This window comes from Dendropsophus ebraccatus, chromosome 7 (genome assembly GCF_027789765.1).
Source record: "Dendropsophus ebraccatus isolate aDenEbr1 chromosome 7, aDenEbr1.pat, whole genome shotgun sequence".
In the NCBI taxonomy this organism is placed as follows: Eukaryota; Metazoa; Chordata; class Amphibia; order Anura; family Hylidae; genus Dendropsophus; species Dendropsophus ebraccatus.
The window spans coordinates 123,768,731-123,787,491 of record NC_091460.1 but is presented as its reverse complement, the minus strand read 5'-3'; the positions used below and the strand labels follow the sequence as shown (position 1 = coordinate 123,787,491).

General features: G+C 43.0%; 1 protein-coding gene across 5 annotated transcripts in view; it reads left to right on the top strand.

Annotated features, from left to right (window-relative positions):
• The window catches only part of STPG2 (sperm tail PG-rich repeat containing 2), a 419,428-nt gene that overhangs the window by 11,429 nt on the left and 389,238 nt on the right, over positions 1–18,761 (top strand). For all 5 annotated transcript variants that reach the window (XM_069978345.1, XM_069978347.1, XM_069978344.1 and 2 more), the window contains exons 2-4: positions 3,101–3,214; positions 13,128–13,237; positions 16,710–16,847. In XM_069978345.1, coding sequence (XP_069834446.1) covers positions 3,109–3,214; positions 13,128–13,237; positions 16,710–16,847 — 354 coding nt within the window. In that variant the 5' untranslated portion in view covers positions 3,101–3,108. The remainder of the gene's footprint in view (positions 1–3,100; positions 3,215–13,127; positions 13,238–16,709; positions 16,848–18,761) is intronic.

The window sequence follows — 18,761 nt, the reverse complement described above, 5'->3', positions numbered from 1 at the left end:
GAGAGATGTAAAACCCACATTTTCACATTCAGTGACTCCCGGATGACGTTTTCTTTAATCTGAGGCGTCACTTTCCCTTCTCCATTTTTTTCTAGCTGCAATTCATCTCTTCAGAACCTGCCACACAAACATCTTAGGCTGCATTCACATGGCCGCAATTTTGTGGACCTCACGGACGGTAAAGGCATGTAATGGATTGGTTTCCCGTATTTGCGATCGTTATTTCTTCGCTATTGCGTTCGTATCTACTGCGAACGACTGAACAACGTCTTATTCAATGCGAACGATTTGCGAACGTTTTGCGAACAAGCAATGATAAAAATAGGTCCAGGTCTTATAAAGCGATCAACGATTTCTCGTTCGGTGGTTAATCGTTAACTGCAATTCAACTGGACAATTATCGTTTAGATTCGAACGATTTAACAATAATCTGAACGATAATCGTCCTGTGGAATAGGGCCCTAAGGAGCAGAACACCTGTCAAAATGATGGGTGTTCTGCTGCTCCTGCCTTTTTTTTGTTGTTGTTGTTCGTGTCGTTTTTTTTTTTTTTCAGATATTGTCCTGAGAACTACTTCGGATTCAGTGGACTACACCAATGACTAGCGGATTTTTCTTCTTTATAAAATGGTCAAAGAGGGTAGTTTATTTCAATAAAAAAATATCAATTGTGTATTGTCTTTTTTTCTTTACTTTACAGGTTTAGTAGTGGAAGCAGTCTGATAGACGACATCCATTACTAAGCCAGGCCTTAGTGTTAGCCAGTAAAATAGCTAACACTTATCCCCACATTATTACCTCTTTACCCACCGCATCAGGGGTATTGGGAGGAGCCAGGTACCAGTTGTCCGGGAGCATTGATACCTGTCTATGGAAAAGAGGAGAGCCCTGCAAGCTTTACAAAAAATAAAATAAAAAAAGCTTCCCTCTTTTCCATAACCAGCCAGGTGAAAAATTCAAACACTAGCAGCCTAGTATTGCCAGGGTGGGAAGGGCCATTTATTTGGGCCCTCTCCAGCTTAATAATACCAGCCTGCTACCGTCTAGTCCAGTCGCTCTATTTTTTGATGCTCCGGGATCGCTGCTACCTTCCCAGTACCCTTGTGGCAGTGGGTACTGGGGTAACAATGTGGGAGGTAATGTTAGTCATTTTATTGGCTCAAACTAAGCCCTGGCTTAGTAATGTATGCTGTCTATCAAGCGACTTCCACTACTAAGTCTGTAAATAAAAAAAGAATACCCGATTGAAATGGTTTTCTTTTATTGAAATGAAAACACCCCCACACCCCTCGTTACCTATTTTATTAAAAAGAAAAATCTGCTGGTCATCGACGTAGTCCAACGAATCCGAAGTAGTCCTCAAGATACCATATTTCAAAAACAAAAAGGAAAGACACAAAAAAAAGCAGGAGCAGAACACTTATCATTTTGACAGGTGTTCTGCTCCTTACAGTATGTGGCATCTGTATAGATAGCTGTTTACAGTCTGCCACCCAAGATTTTGACCCCCTGAGGTCCAGACTGTGCCCAATATACTGTGCTAAACTGAGTGCGCCTACCACAGCAAGGAAGGGTTTAAAGGAGAAGTCAGACAAGAATCATAATTTACCAGAAGGCAGTGGCTGAGGGGGACATAATAAACAAGCACTACTTATCTCTCCTCATGCCACTGGCCTTGGGACCCCTGCGGGAACTAATTTTCCCACGAGTTGCAATGTTATCATGACGAAGGAAAATCCATGACCCGGCTGATAGATTGCCCCCTCAGCCAATTAGTCATTGGAGCTGTTTCCCCATACAAGAGCTATGGAGACAGCCTTTCCAGTGAAAGCAAACTTATTCATTTATTCATATCCTACTACGCAACGTTTCGGAAGACACTCAGCCTTTTTCAAGCGTGAAGAGGGCTGAGTGTCAGAGGAAACATCGCGTAGTAGGATGTAAATAAATGAACATGTTTGCTTTCACTGGAAGTATTGTCTCCATAGCGTTTGTATTGGATTGTATCCGGACGGACGGGTCCCGTTGGTGAGGCATGCACTTTTTTGCCTACTTCTACTATTATCTGCTAGTGCTGTTCCAACTTTCACAATTGTATGGAGCTGTCATGACGTCGGATGTGAAGGAGAATCAGGAGTCTGGTGGGAGTCCCACAGTGGTAATGCAGCGCTGCAGAGTCACGGGGAGAGGTAAGTTTAGCTTGTTTATTATGTAAACAAAGTGATACAGATAAAGTGGTCGGCACTATGGAATACTTAGGGACGGGATTCGCTTGGCATTTGCAGGTGGTTGGCGAAACAGAGCGTGAATAAAGTTCAGGTGGTGCAAACTACTCAGAAAGGCACAGTCCATCCAATACTTGTAATAGAAGAGAAACGAGAGTGCACTCACCATTAAAACTTGCTTTTATTCAATCCATTAAAATCGCATCCAGGCAATCCATAGCAGGCGACGGCGTAGCACGCCAGCACCCTCCACTGATCGTTTAATGGATTGAATAAAAGCAAGTTTTAATGGTGAGTGCACTCTCGTTTCTCTTCTATTACAAGTCTTGTTTATTATGTTCCCTGCCCCTGCCTCCTGGAAAATTATCATTTTCAGTGGACTTCTTTAAAGGGGAACTATCAGCAGGTTAGACGAACCTAACCTGCTGATATGTCCCTATTGCGCAGGCACCAAGGATAAAGGGATGTCTTTTAGTTGTCCGGTAAGACCGATAGCAACGACCCACCCCGTCCCCAGCTGGCCAGCTCCATTGATAATCATTAGAAAGGGTATTCATTTTTTTACTGTGTTATTCTAGTTGCTTTAGTATGGCTCCGAGATCACTATAACTGAAGTGTGGTTGGTTGTTATAAGCAGCTGCTCCACTCTTCCCCTTTTTCATCAGTCTCCGATGATATGTTTCATGTACTGGTTGGCCTACCGTAGCTACAAGGTATCCTTTAATGGTTCTGTATTACCAAATCTTTACAATTGTTTTACCTGATTTCCTAATGTTACTAAAGTGGAAATGCTGAATGTGTATTTGTGGAGTCTATACTTTATTATATGATTTTAACCCAAAATAATTTGTTAAAACCAATGTGTTTATTTAATAGAAGACAGGATGTATGATCGAGCTCCTCGAACACTTATTGTCGCTCTGGGCAGCACTCAGGAAAATGTGGGCCCAGGATCCTATGAGCTGATTCCTGACAAAGCGCACAAACCAGGTTAGTCTTACAGTAAGAAATGTCTATAAAAAAGATTTGGGAGTTAAGCCCCTATGTTACGGCCCAATGCCTAGTTCCATATTCTGGGTAAGCAAGCGCCAATCTGCTAGAGCCTATTACACGAGTATCGTGCAGCAAGGGCTGCACGGACATTGTTAGTGATGTCCCTGCGTCCTTACCTTAAGTGTAAAATAATAAACATTATCCATAACTCTGCATGCTGCCGGTGTTCTTCTTCCTTCTCCCCACTCCCTGCAGTTTCCGTTGAAACTTCAGAGGCGGTCTACAAAGTGACATGCCGCTCAGCCAATCACAGACCATAGTGCTGACCCATCTTGGCTAGTGATTGGCTGAGCGACCTGTCACTTCAAAGACCAGCTCTGAAATTTCAGCAGCTGTTGGACCAGGCAGAAGCTTGGAAAACACAGAGGAGTGTGGTCAGGGTAGCTATAACTTTTTTTGCATAGTCATCATGCGCGGTCGTCGACCAATGATTTTTCAACATGTTGAAAAACAACGATCAGCCAACAATCGTCTCAACTGCTGATTGTCTTGATTACACGGAGCGATAATCAGCTGATCCGGCCAGATTGGGCAGATTATCGCTCCGTGCAATAGTCCTTTAGTATCTTGACCACAGCATCTTGGTCCTGCTGAACTAAACTTCGGTCACCATATGGTTCTTCGGTGTTCAAAGTTCAATTCCGAAGAATTTTGCACTGCTGTTTTTAGTTCCCTATTAAATCACAGCAAACATGATTCAGGCTGTAGTCCATTGGGGATCCCTGTATACTGTGAGGAGAATGAATGTCCGTGTCTGTGTATTATTCATCAGTAATTTGGACCCAACACTCTGGAACATTTCTAGCAGCATCAACCACAGTGCAGCTGTGCAATACATAATGAAGTAGTGGCTTTGTCTGCTGGTGATAAGTGTAAAGGGATAAGAACCCCCTACATACAAATGACTAATGATAAATCATACTAAACTGGCTGCCAGAGATTAGGTAGGTGAAAGCAGATGCTACAGGGAAAGAGTTTGTTACAGGAACATGAAGAAGACAAATTTCCATGCTTTATTGCATGTTTATATAAAAAAAAAATATGACATGTCAGTTGACGGATTCTGTTCAGTTCCTTTTTGTTCATATAATATTTGTGGACATTTTGTGAACACATTTCTGTATATGCACCAACATGCCAGACAAGACTGTAATCACACCTATACCACAATGACAATGCTATTCAATACAAGGTCCCCAGCAACTCTACCAGATTTTATTTCAGAATAGGACTAGCTGACAAATGTTTAGGTGAACTGTTAAATATCTCCGGGGCATACATTTGGTGACACCCCATATATGCACCCAGCATATGCCCATGGTGCCATCACTCTGCATCTATCTTCTTTAAAGGAGAAGTCCGGCGAAAAATTTGTATTGTATTGTATTGCCCCCCAAAAGTTATACAAATCACCAATATACACTTATTACGGGAAATGCTTATAAAGTGCTTTTTTCCCTGCACTTACTACTGCATCAAGGCTTCACTTCCTGGATAAAATGATGATGTCACGGCTGGACTTCCAGAGCTGTGTGGGCTGTGGCTGCTGGAGATGACAGAGGGATGCTCAGTGTCCCTCCAGTGCCCTGTGTCCCTCAGTGTCCCCCTGCCATCATCCTCTCCAGCAGCCACAGCCCGCACAGCTCTGGGAGTCGGGTCCTGACATCACCATGTTATCCAGAAAGTGACATGACCATTTTATCCAGGAAGTTACATCACCATGTTATCCAGGAAGTGACATCACCATGTTATCCAGGAAGTGACATCACCATGCTATCCAGGAAGTGACATCACCATGCTATCCAGAAAGTGAAGCCTTGATGCAGTAGTAAGTGCAGGGAAAAAAGCACTTTATAAGCATTTCCAGTAATAAGCGTATATTGGTAATTTGTATAACTTTTGGGGGGCAATACAATACTTTTTTTTTTTTTTTTTTTTATTATATAAATTTTTTTATTAAATTTCAAAAACATACAAACACCCTCTAATTACACAGCTCAAAACATATCGGATTACATGTTTACATAACATCTCACATTTCAAATCCCCAGTAGCACCCACCCACCCCAACCCCACCTATCCATAACCCCACCTATCCTGTCCATAACCCCCCCCCCCCCCGCCTTGGCTTGAACCCCTCCCCAACTCATCCCCCCATCAGTCCCTAAAGAGACGCCAGATTGTTCCGCTCGAATGTCACGGCAATAATCCTCCATTCATTTACCGTTGGGGGAGTAGGAGAGACCCATCTCCGGGCAATCAAAAGTCTGGTATAGAAAATCTTCCTTATAATCTCCCCTTTCTTTGTTTTATTAAGGCTAGATACAGGGTCTACCCCCAGGAGTGCTACAAGCGGAGATGGCTCTATTCTACACCCAACATCCAATGAGACCTACTTGAAAATCTCCAACCAGAAGTTTCCAATTTCGCTGCATTGCCAGAACATATGCAAGAATCCAGCTGAATCCATCCCACACCTTGGACAAGCATCCCCCTCCCTCCTGTTAATCCTAAACAAAAAAACAGGGGTAAAATAAATCCTATGGAGTATATTTATCTGGACCAAACGATGACCCCCATTTCTAGATACCTTCTTTATGTTCCTGTATACCATAGCCCACGTATCCTCCTGCAAAGGGCCCAACACCCTATCCCAAACCATCACACTTCTCGGGGTCGCTGCAACCCGCTCCATTATATTCCTATATATCACCGATACCGCTTTAGCTTTTATTTTTCCTTCCAGAACAGACTTAAAGATACCGGTAACACTACATAACTGAGGAATTTCCTTCTCCCGTCTCCACGCATGTCTCAGCCGCATATATTCCCACCATGCATTCTCACCCAAATCAAATCTAGCTTTTAACACAGGCCATTCTTGCACACTCCCCCCATGCAAGACATCCCCCATCTTACTCACCCCGCCGCAGCCATACTAGGGAGAATCCCCAATCTATACACTTCACTGAAATTAGAATTATACCATAGCGGGGACATACTTATAAAACCGTCTACGCCGACCAGCTCTTTAAACCTTTTCCACACCCTAAATATCGTAAATGTAACAGGACATTGAGCACGCTTCAAATTCCTGGGGGGGCCCCCCTCAAGGAACTGAAAAAGATCCAGATATTTCACCTTCCCAGACTCCATCAAAAAATGAAAAAAGGGAATTCTCTTCAACTCCACCATAAAACCTAGCTGAGCTGCGAGAAAATAATTCCTTACATCGGGGATACCCAAACCACCCCTATCCAAGGGCTGGAACAGTGTGGAGATTTTAATTCTAGTTTTCCTTTGCCCCCAAACCAAAGAATTAAATACCGCTAAAATTCTCCTATACGTAGACTCGTCCACCCACAAAGGGGAAGCCCCCCAGATGTACAAAATTATAGGCAAACAGACAGATTTAATCAGTACAATCTTATCCATTCTAGAAATAGGAAGTTTATTCCATATCTCCCCTTTTCTCTCTAATTCCCTTATCATCAGAAACGTATTAATCCTATGAAAATCAGAAATTTTACCATTAATAGAGATGCCTAAGTACTTAAACTCCTCGTTTTCTTGTAGCACTCTTAAGTTCCCTATTGACGGAGGGCTATAGTCCCCTAAAGGGAGAAAAATTGATTTGGCCCAATTTATCTGTAACCCAGAAAATTTATCAAAACCCTGCAAAATCTCTGCCACATACGGCAATGATTTTTCCGGATGCGCCAAAAATAACAAAATATCATCGGCATAAAGGGAAATAACATCACTTACCCCCCGTGCTCCGAACCCCTCAATCTGTGAATGCGATCTTATGGCAATTGCCAGAGGCTCTATCACTAACGCAAACAACAGAGGGGACAGGGGGCAACCCTGCCGGGTACCCCTTCCAAGTGAAAAACCAGCTGTGCTCTCCCCATTGACCAGGACCGAAGCCCGAGCCCCCCGATAAAGGAGCTTAACCATACTTATAAATCCGTCCCCAAACCCGAACCCTCCCAGCACTTCCCAGAGGTACTCCCACTCCACCCTGTCAAATGCTTTAACGGCATCAAGGGACAGGATGGAGTGGGACCCCCCCCCCCTGACCCCACCTGCATATTACTATGAAGTCTTTGAATGTTATACTTTGCCATTCTGCTCGGAATGAATCCATTCTGATCTGGATGGACTATGTCAGAAATAACCGTTTTAAGCCTATTGGCAAGAATCTTGGCATACAGCTTAATGTCAGTAGTTAACAACGATATGGGCCTATACGACTCCACAAGTGCGGGGTCCTTCCCCTTCTTAGGGATAAGGACTATCAATGCTTCACTCATAGACGAGGGAAGTTGCCCTTCCGCAAGGGCAGACTGCAGAGTCCTGAACAAGGGGGAGAGCAGAGCATCACCAAACCTCCTATATAACTCGAAGGGGATTCCATCGCCACCTGGGGCGGAATTCCCTCTACACGCCCTTAGTGCCACCTTTAATTCCTCAAACTTCAGAGGAGAGTCCAAAAACTCCCTCTGAACACTAGAAATCCTGGGAAACTCAACCTGATCAAGAAAAGAACATAATTCATCCCGGGTATACTGAGCTTCAGATAGATAAAGATTAGAGTAGAACGTAAAAAATTCCTGGGCAATAACCTGGGGGCAGCTACTCAGACCACTATTACTAGTTCTAATTACCGGAATCCCACTGGAACTCTTCTGACTATTTATGACCGACATTAGGAACCTATTGGGCGTGCCAGAATCTCGGAACTTTCTATAATCCCGGAAAGAGAGTCCATTCCTTGCCTTTACCATCAAATAACCCTTATACTCCCCCTGTGCTGAATCCCATTTCTCTCTATTCACCTTATCAGGGACCTTAACATATTGTTCCTCAAAATGTGCAACCTGCTTACTCAATCTAGCTTCCTCCTTACTAAATTCTTTTTTAATACCATATATGTGCTGAATCAAAATACCCCTCAAAAAAGCTTTCGCTGAATCCCAAACTATTTTATCCGAAGCCGAACACCAATTAAAGTAAAAAAATTCCTTACATAACCCAACCAAATTCTCATACGACTTAATCAAATTAAACCAGTGTGCATTAATCTGTCCAGTTATACTTCTCTTCCCACCACCCCCTTTAATAACCACCTGCAGAGGAGAATGATCCGACAGACTACGCGCCAAGTAGCTGAAGGAAACCACCCTTCGTGTCATATGTTCACACCCAAGTGCTAAATCTATCCTAGATAGTGAATTATGTGACCTATTAAAACATGAATAGACTCTCTTCCCAGGATTTCTACTCCTCCAAATATCCGTCCATCCCACTTCTTTACAAAATTTTGCAAGCTGAGTTGGACCCTGACTCCCCACACTGCCATCTGCCCTCTGTCGATCCAACGACTCATCAAATACCAGATTGAGATCCCCAACAATCAAGACTGGACAGTCCCCCCATTTCTTGCAGTATTCACACAAGCTCTCAAGAACCTGAGAAGAAAAAGGGGGAGGATTATATATAACCGCCAAAATACACTCACTCCCCTCTAATTTGCCACATAGAAAAATAAATCTACCCTCTACGTCAATCTTCACCTCCCGCTCCACCCATCCCATCCTCCCGTTAATTAAAACAGACACCCCCCTGGAGTAAGACGAGTGACAGGAATGGTACCGATGACTCCACCTCGGGCTATGTAAACAAACCACTTTCTGATCCGTGAAGTGGGTTTCGAGCAGGCAAACTATACCTGCATTACATTTCTTCACAAGATCCATTACTGCCACTCTCTTAGTTCGATCACCCAGCCCTCGAACATTCCACACCAACAGCTTAGACTCCATCACTTACTACTATTCAGGGCTGGTCAGAGACCCACCTCCCCCCGAGAAGGCACCAGGGCTCCACCAAAAACGGGAAGTGAGAACAAAGCCAAGGCAACTCCCCCCCCCCCAAAAAAAACAAAAAAAAGAAAAAAGACCAGCACAACCCTCCCCCCCCCCCACCATAGTGACTCACACACACAACCGTGAGTCTCTCACAAGGCGGTACCCACCCTCTTGTCCAGCGCCCTTAATACATGACTATACAGTCAGCAACTCCATTTTTATCATCCTGCCTTAAGACCCTGAGAATTCATCCATTCCTCTACCTCCTCAGGGTGAGAAAAGAAATGAGATTTATTCTGATAAATTATACGCAACTTTGCAGGAAAAAGGAGGGAGTATCTGAGCCCATTGCTCTGCAGCCGCTTTTTGACCCCAAAGAAACTGGCCCTTTTCTTCTGTGTTTCAGTAGCGTAATCGGGGTACACCGAAATTTTGGTTCCTGAATAAGACCAACCATTCTCCAAACCACTTTCTCTGGAGGCCCTCAAAATTATCTCCCTGTCCCTTGAACATAGTAATTTTAATATTATTGCTCGAGGTCTGCTACCTGGGGGAGGCGCTCTTCCTGGGACCCTATGCGCCCGCTCAATACAGAAAAAGGAGGATAACTTATCTTTCCCCACCACTTTCTCCACCCAATCCTGGATGAACTTTACCACATCTGTGCCCTCCACTCCCTCTGGAAACCCAATCAGACGCCAATTTGCCCTCCTGGCCCTGTCCTCCATATCGGTCAATTTGTCAATCAGAGATTTATTGCTAACTGTCAGCCCTTCCAAATCCTTCTTCATCCTACTAACCACATCTTCCACTGAGGAGATCCTCTCTTCAGCTTCAGCACACCTTTCCCTCACCTTCTTCAGATCATCCCTAATCAGAGTCACCTCTGTCCCTATTCCTTCCACCCTGACAGCTAGCGTCTCTACCGATGAGGTACATTTATTAACTGCCTCCAAAATAGTTACCAAAGAAGGACCCATTCCATCTCCTGTTTCAAAACTTCTATCCGCCTCCTCACCCCTCTCAATCTGTTGACGGGAGGCATGAGTTGTTGTCCCACCACCCCCTTTCTTAGTCCCAGCAGGAGACAGAAATTTGTCAAGCTTCCCAGGCCCTTTCGGGATTTCTTTATTAGGACTAACTGGGCTTTTTTTGGGAGGCATTCTAATAGTTAAATCTAACTGGGAACACAGAGGAACTTGCAGTATATCTCAAAAAAAAACAAAAAACAAAAAACACCCCTGGTCACAAAAAGCCAATCAATTAAGGTAGTTGTCAAAATTATGCAATAAAGCAAAAGGCCACAGTCTCTAGGTCAGAAAACCTTGTCTCCAACCAAGGTAAAGTGTATATGGCATATGTACACATATACAGCCAGTGAGGTTAGTTGTGAATAATACACGGACCAAAGTCTCAGATGACACCACCTCCAAGATTGTTAGTTTTCAGTGCAAAGCACATACACCGTCAATAAAGTTAATTATGAATAATGCACAGACCGCGGTTTCAGATAACACCACCTCCAAGGTTATTAGTTCTCAAAACCGAGCTAATATACCGATATTTAGATTAGTTGGAAATAATACCCGGACCAAAGTCTCTGATGACACCACCTCCAAGGTTATTAGATCCTAATACCGGACACATATACAGACAATGAGGGAAATTGTAAGCAGTACCCGGACCAGAGTCTCTGATGAAACCTCCTCCAAAGATGTTAGTTCTTGATGCAAAACACTTATACAGTCAATGAAGTCAGTTGCAAATAATGCACAGACCGTGGTTTCAGACAACACCACCTCCAAGATTGTTAATTCTTAGTGCAAAACACATATGCAGTCAAATGAAGTTGATTGAGAATAAATGCGCGGACCGAAAAATCAGGTGACACTTTCTGAGAGGTGCAGGCAGCACAGGATCCACCAAGTCACTCGGGGGAACCTGCCAGTGTCTTTTGCTTGGTAAATAGACTATAGAACCGTATAAGGAAAAGCCTACCTGAGGGCAGTGGGAACCTCCGTGCACTTAAACCTGTGTCCGATATGTGCCCTGGGGGAGGACAATGCAGCTCTCACCTGCACCTCCCCAGCACCACAGTGTACAGGCACATCCAGATTATTGCATTCTCGCCGGAGAGAAGCCACACAGCCCCCTTTTCACTTCAGCTTCCATACGCCTACCCGCCAGCAGACGCTCCTGACACTTGCATCCAGCGCCCAAGTCTATACGATCCTGATGCGCGGGCCGTCCGCCTCTGCCTCTCCTGTATGACGTTCCTTTATCCACACGGCCAACTCAGGACGTCGCTCCAGGCAGCACCTCCAGGCACCAAGCTTCACCGCTTGCCTCTCAAACTCCAGCCGTCTCCGACCGCCAGGCAGTCACAGCCCCGTAGCCGGCAACAGCAGTCCACAGCCCGCCACCTGACTCTCGGACCGCGCTACAGGATCAGTCCAGGACGCCGAACAACGAGAGTGGGAGGAGCACGCTCACTTAGCTCCCAGCACCGCCCATCCCCGGCAATACAATACTTTAATTAAAATTTTTTGCCGGACTTCTCTTTTAATAGTTTATCATATGTATTTCTTAAAATGTTTGTATGTTGGTGAATATAGATGACTGATTTTCAGTCACATTCAGTTTTGTCCTTACCTGAACTCTCTGCCTTTGATTACTGTATATCCTGTGTACCTCATAGAGCTAAAATCCTCTCTCTTTTCTCTAATGTTACTGAATTGTCTTCTAGCTGCAGTTTTGTCCTGATTTGTGCAAAATTGTGGTAAAAAAGCAGCATTTGTTTTTGCAAATCATGGCAGAACTGTAGCCAGGAGACAATTCACCACTGAAAGTATAAGTCTGTTTGGGTGGCCAATGCTCCGCCCGAAACAGACCTGTTATAATCCGCTACTGCTGCAGAGGTGTGATATATATTTATTAGGAGGCATGGCTACAGGAGTCGATGAGAGCAGGTAAAGTAACATTCTCAGTGCACTAAACAGACTACTTTGCCCATTAATAAAAATTTATTTTACAGATAAACTGTTCATCAGAACATATAATAACATGTACCGTGCCCTATTATGCTATATCAGCAGGTTTGTATGTTGTAGCCTGCTGGTAATTTTCCTTTAAAAACTCTCAGACTTCAGTGGCTATTTTGCAAAATGGATAAAAGTAGCACACGCTAAGTGGCTATATAAATCAGGATGTGAAAAACATATAAAACAGAATCATGTGAAATTGTGGCTGTAGAATGAATTCAGCTGCACGGTCGGGAACTTTGCCATATGTAACATGAATCAACTGTGCATGATTATTCCAAGATTTACATAGAGAATATTAATTTACTCCACTTAAAGGCTATGTTAACACATAGTATTTCCCCAGAAGTGGGTTGATAAAAATGGTTGAAAAAAATTATAATTGTGCTCGGTCAGTTCCACTCCTGATTTTGGTTGAGAAAATCCTGACCAAAAGACTGACAGAAATATTATGTGTGAACATATCCACAATAAACAAGGCAGATTAATCAATTCTGTTTTGGTTGTCTTAAAGGGAACCTGTCACCATGAAAATGCTGCCTAAGCTATCGAAACCATGTTATAGAACAGGAAGAACCGAGCAGATTGATATATATCTTTGTGGGAAAAGATTCAGTATAATTTGTAATTTATTGATTGAAATCTCTGCTGTTTCCATGCTAAAGAGTCCCGTCCACTGAGTGACACCGCCCACTGGACTCCTTAACAGAGACGAGCAGGGATTTCAAACAACATGTTACAAGTTATATTGAAACTTTTCCCACAAAGTTATATATCAATCTGCTCCGTTTTTCGTGCACTATAACATGATGCCTATAGTTTAGATAGTATTGTCTTGGTGACAGGTTCCCTTTAATGTCTCACTTATTTGACAGTACCATATTCTTCACTTGTGATTTTTTTTCCACGATATTAACCTTTCTCTGTTTCCTTTAGCTGCATATGCCCCCTTTTTATCAACAGCAAGTCGAGAGTTCGCTTTTAATGCCCCACAGACAATTTCTGCTGCACCAGGACCGGGACACTATGAAATTTTCAATTTAAAGGTGAAATTAATATTGAAGTAGACATTATTCAAGTGAGAGCAGAGATATATGGAAACCTTGAAGGCAATGAACGCACAAGTCGGTGTCACATGGCTTCTGCCTGTTAAAACCCTCTGAGAGCTTCTGAGCTGCTTGTAAACCATCTGCCCTTGTAATTTCATTGTGATTACTATATAAATTGCTATTTTTTTGCACAACTATAAAGTGGATAATATTTCAGTGTATTTTAGTATTTCACTGTAGCATGGCATATATTGTAGCACATAAATGAATACTCTGGTACAGTATGCTTTTCTTCCAACGCCCTGACATTTTATAATTAATTTGCAGTGAGGGTGAATTATGTTATTGCGGTGTTTATACAACTAGTCTGATTGGGTTTTACAGGGAATAGTTGGCAATGTTTCAGTTTCTTGTTTTTCTTTGTTTACTAATATAGGCTAGGTTCACACTATATGGCTAGGTTCACACCATACGGTTAGGTTAACACTATGTAAAAATGACAGCCATCTTTCTTGAAAACGGCCATCATTGTGCAAATAATGTTATTTGTTCACTGGTGGACATTATTATGAAATTTTCACATAGTCATAGTCATTTTAACATAGTATGAACCTAGCCATATAGTGTATAAAGCAGCAGGTATTAAAGTTGCAGGCTATGTGTGGCGATAGGAAACATTTAAAGAACTGCATATATACTAGAGATGAGTGAACCATGTGCACGCTCAGGTTTGTACAGAGCCGAGCGTGCAGCATTTGATTACTTGTGACCAGATGCAGCGCTAAGGCTGCCTGGAAAACATGAATACAGCCATAGGCTATGTTTACACATAATATATCCATCAGTCTTTTGATCAGTCTTTTTTTCAACCAAAACCAGGTGTGGAACTGACAGGGCAAAATTATAATGGAACGTTTGCCCAGTTTCTGTGTTTTCAACCCACTTCTGGTTTTGGTTGAAAGAAGAGTGACCAAAAGACTTACAGAAATGTTATGTGTGAACAAAGCCATAGGCTGTATACATGTTTTCCAGGACTTCCTAGGGCTGCATTCAACTTCTTCAGCCATTGGTAATCAATTGCTGCACACTCGGTCACGGCGAACCGGGGCGTGCCCAATGTTTGCTTTTCTCTAGCATATACCATACATATTAGTCACCGTTCATATGATGGCACATGTTGTGATGGCAATATATGGTTGGACACTGGCAAAAATGTGTACTGCTATGAACCCACTGCATGCCAATTCAGTTAAATGGACCAAACATACATTGCTAGTGACTACATTTGGTCTGTATCCCAAATGTTTACTTATTTTTTTTTGTTTAACTCAAAAATATGGCCTACTGTGCTTTTGAGTTCCAAAAGTCCGATGCTCCATTCATTCTCTATGGGCGTATCTCATGCCCGCGTCCCCGGTGAAAGGTTTCCCTTTAAAAGATAATAACATGTACAGATGGCGGAATAAGCTTGAACATAGAATGGAGCCTATGCTATGGGCGGAACTTCAAGCAAAAGCGCGGTGGTTTAATCCGCGGCAAGTTAACTGTGTGATTTCCGTAGTGTGCAAGGGTCCTATGTGAGCGAACAGATGAGAAGGGAAGAAGTAAGGGACCTGATAAGGCTGGGTTCAAACTGCGTTTTTGCAATTCGTCCAACGTATCCGTTTTTAATTGGTTACTTTTAACAGACAGAAAAACATAGTCAACACTACTTCTGTGTCCGTAAAAAACCCCCCACATCCGTTTCTAACATTTAGGCCCCTATTACACGGGACGATTATCGTGCGAAAAATCGTTATTTCGTTCGAATTTGAACAATAATCGTTCTGTGTAATTGCGGGCATGATCAGAAAATCGTTCGTATGTTGTTGATCGTTGATTTAGATCTGAACCTAAAATTTTCATTAATTGTTTGCTAATCATTCGCTGTAATTCCATATTCGTTCGCTCAAGTTCCGCATTTGTTCACTAATCGTTCAGTGTAGTTGCACATTGTTCATTGTTTTGCTGGGATCAGATGGAGTAACCGATCATAGTAACGATCGCAATAACGATCGTAGTAATGATTGTAAGTAAAGACCATCGTTCTGTGTAATATGGTGAACATTTCAGGTTAACGATAAACAATTTCGTTTGCGATCGTTTATCGTTAGGGTACTATTACAAGGAACGATAATCGGCCCCATTCGCCCGATTATCGTTCTGTGTAATAAAGACAATGATCAGCCGATGATTACTGTCATCGGCTGATCATTAATATAGGTTCTGACCTATAATTGTCGGGCGCCGACCGCTACTTGTAATAGCGGTGCGCGGCCGGCGACTGACAATATACATTACCTATCCAGGTTACAGGGCTCCCTTTCCTCTGTACTTCTCCCTGGGTCCCACGCGCTCTAGCTTCGGAGTGGCCTGTCTCAGCTGACAGGCCGCTCAGCCAATCACCGCCGCGGCCAGTGATTGGCTGAGTGGCCTGTCAGCTGAGACAGGCCACTCTGAAGCTGGAGCGCTCAGACTCGGGGAGAAGCACAGAGGAGCCCTGCAACCTGGACAGGTAATGCATAACATTTAAACAAGGTCTGCAAGGACATCGGTAATGATGTCCCTGCAGCCCTTGTTAAACGATTATCGGGCTGTGTAATAGGCCCAGTAAACGAGTTTACATTTATTATCGGGCCCCCATCTGCCCATCTAATAGTACCCTTAGTCGTTAATCGTTAAAAATCTCTCCGTGTAATAGGACCCTTATTCTTACTAGTGATTTATAGAAAGTTGTCTATAATGATAGGTACCCCTTTCTCAGTTTCATACTGCCTGGACCTTGAGCCATGGTAGCCTTGATTGATAGCTTTCCACCTATACACATACAGGGAGAGAAAACTATCAATCAAGACTGATGGGGAAAAACTGCTGGGGGTGACACATGGTTCAGGGAGCATGAAAGTGATAATAAGGTTGTAAAGAGGAAAAAAAGTCAACTGTGGCGTTTTCCATGCTGGCCGTATACAGTCTCTAGGATGGTATAATATAATTTAGTGTTTGCTTCAAATGCAAGAATAAAATTGTAACTTGTGATTTTTTGTAATTTGCCGTCAAGAATGAGCACATTTCCCAGGCTAATGCAACATTTCAGTTTTCCGCAATATATATAGCCCAATTATATTTTTTTATTACCTCTACTTTTTAAGAAGGAAAAATATTTACATTTATAGTGTTGTGCAACCTCGTCACATTTACAAATGAGACAATTAGGCTGCTAGCAAGTTCTTTTAAAGTGCTCCGTAGCCTTCGACTGAATATATTATAGCGAATAGCATATTTATTTTAACAATTACAAGCTTGGTTGCAGCTTGCTATTAACTATCTTGTTTCATTTGGATGCCTCTGTGCAGCTGTTCCAGCTGGCATGGGGTGTTTTGTTATTCCTATGTCACACTACAACAACCATGGGTAATATTTTTTTTTTTAGGAAAAGGTGAAAGGAGGACAAACTATCCAGAACAAAGAAAAGCGTTTTCAAAAGTCTGTCTCTTCTGTGCCCGGACCAGGTGCATATGAGCTGCAGCATGGAACGGATATAGATGGAACAAAGAGGACACCTCAAAAAGTACATAGTATATTTTTATTAATATTGGGTATTGAGGGATTAATTCAAATAAAAAGGTAATGGGGACCCTTAGGTTCAATTTACACAGAAAGATTTGAAGCCAAAGCCAGAAACAGACTATAAACAGAGATCAGGACATAAAGGAAAGCCTTAAATTTTTCCTCTTTTCAAATCCATTCTTGGCTTTGGCTTCAAATCTTTGGCAGATAATCTGTCACATAATCTTTCTGTGTAAATGGACCCTTAGGATCTTTTTACATTAGTGTTTTTCCGGTTCCGTCATGATTCCAGTATTTTAGATGACAAGAAGGGATGCACTTATGCTGTCAGTAAGAACCTGTCTTACCCTATCATATTGATAGGGAACCTTTGGCAGGACAGGGATTGGGAACCTTTGGTCCTCCAGCTGTTCGCAAAACTACAATTCCCATTTTGGCTGTCTAGACATGATGGGAATTGTAGTTTTGCAACAGCTGGAGGACCAAAGGTTCCCAATCCCTGTCCTGCCATAAGTGAGAGAGATTCATTGTTGGAATTGTTGGAGGGAGAATTTGTTTGAAAATGAATCTATCATTGCTGCAATGGAGCATAACATATCATATCATTAGGGATGGTCCGAACCGAGTTCGAACGAACTCGTACGAACCCGAACCCTTGGTAATGATTCTCGCTGTCTGCCCGCTCCGTACAGCGGGCGGATCCAGCGGGAGGACCGCCTGGAAAACTGGGATACAGCCATAGCCATAGGCTGTATCCCAGTTTTCCAGGCGTTCCTCCCGCTGTATCCGCCCGCTACACGGAGCGGGCAGACAGCGGGAATCTGCTGCTGAGCGTTCGGGTTCATACGAACCCGAACCTCGGCAGGTTCGGACCATCCCTACATATCATTGTTGGAATGGAGCATAACAAATCTGGTGCTGATTGGCTGATACTTAGCACCGAGTGTCAGAGATCTGGTCAGCTGACTTTAACTAGGCCTTATTTTCGGAGTAGGGCTTATATTTCAAGCCTATCCAAAAGCCTGCAAAATGAAGAGAGGTCCTATTTTTGGGGTAGATCTCATTTTTGGAGAAACACGGTTTAATACCAATTTTCTGTGTACAGTGTGCCGAAAAAAAATAGAATGCAAAGAATGATGTTTGAGAAATTTGCATTAAAATGGGCTAAATTTCTCAATCTAAATTTAAAGGGGAACTTTCAGCGGGTTAGACAAATTTAACCTGCTGATAGCCCCCTAATGTGGAGGGGGCTCTGAGAAGGAAGTATGTCTTACTTTCCTCCTCTGTGCTGTTCCTGTGCAGTTAGTGGATGAATCTACAGGCACCGTTAGGAGCACTGCTCACTCAATTGATTGTCATTAGAAGGAGTGGGCTGGCTTGCATTATGGGGGCGGGCAGTGCTCCTAATGATGCTCCGGGCCATGGATTCAACTACTTACTGTACCGGGAGGACACTGAGTAGGAAGGTAAGACGCATACCTTCCTCCTTTGGGCCCCGTGCGCATTAGGTGTCTATCAGCAGGTTAGATTTGTCCTTTAAAAAGTTACAAGAAAAGTAAAGCTGTATAAAGAATCTTTAGTTCCCAAAACCTGTAAGTTTATTGTCCTGAGGTTTCTGCGTACAAAGTAGCAATTACATTGATAGGAGTATAGTAGAAAAATAGTGCTCTATGTAATACCCAGCTATGTTAGAGTGGTCATTCTATCTCCTTTTCTCTGTGCTTGCAATAAAGAAATGTAGTTCATTGCTGCAACATTTGTTTGCACATTCATTATCCTCAAACACATTAGCCGCGGAAGCCTCAGACACCACGAGAAGCCAGTCTGCATAACACTTAAGCATTAAATCATTTTGTAGAAAGAGACGCCTGGGCGGATCCGAGCCCCTCTATTAATAATGTAAATATTGGTCACA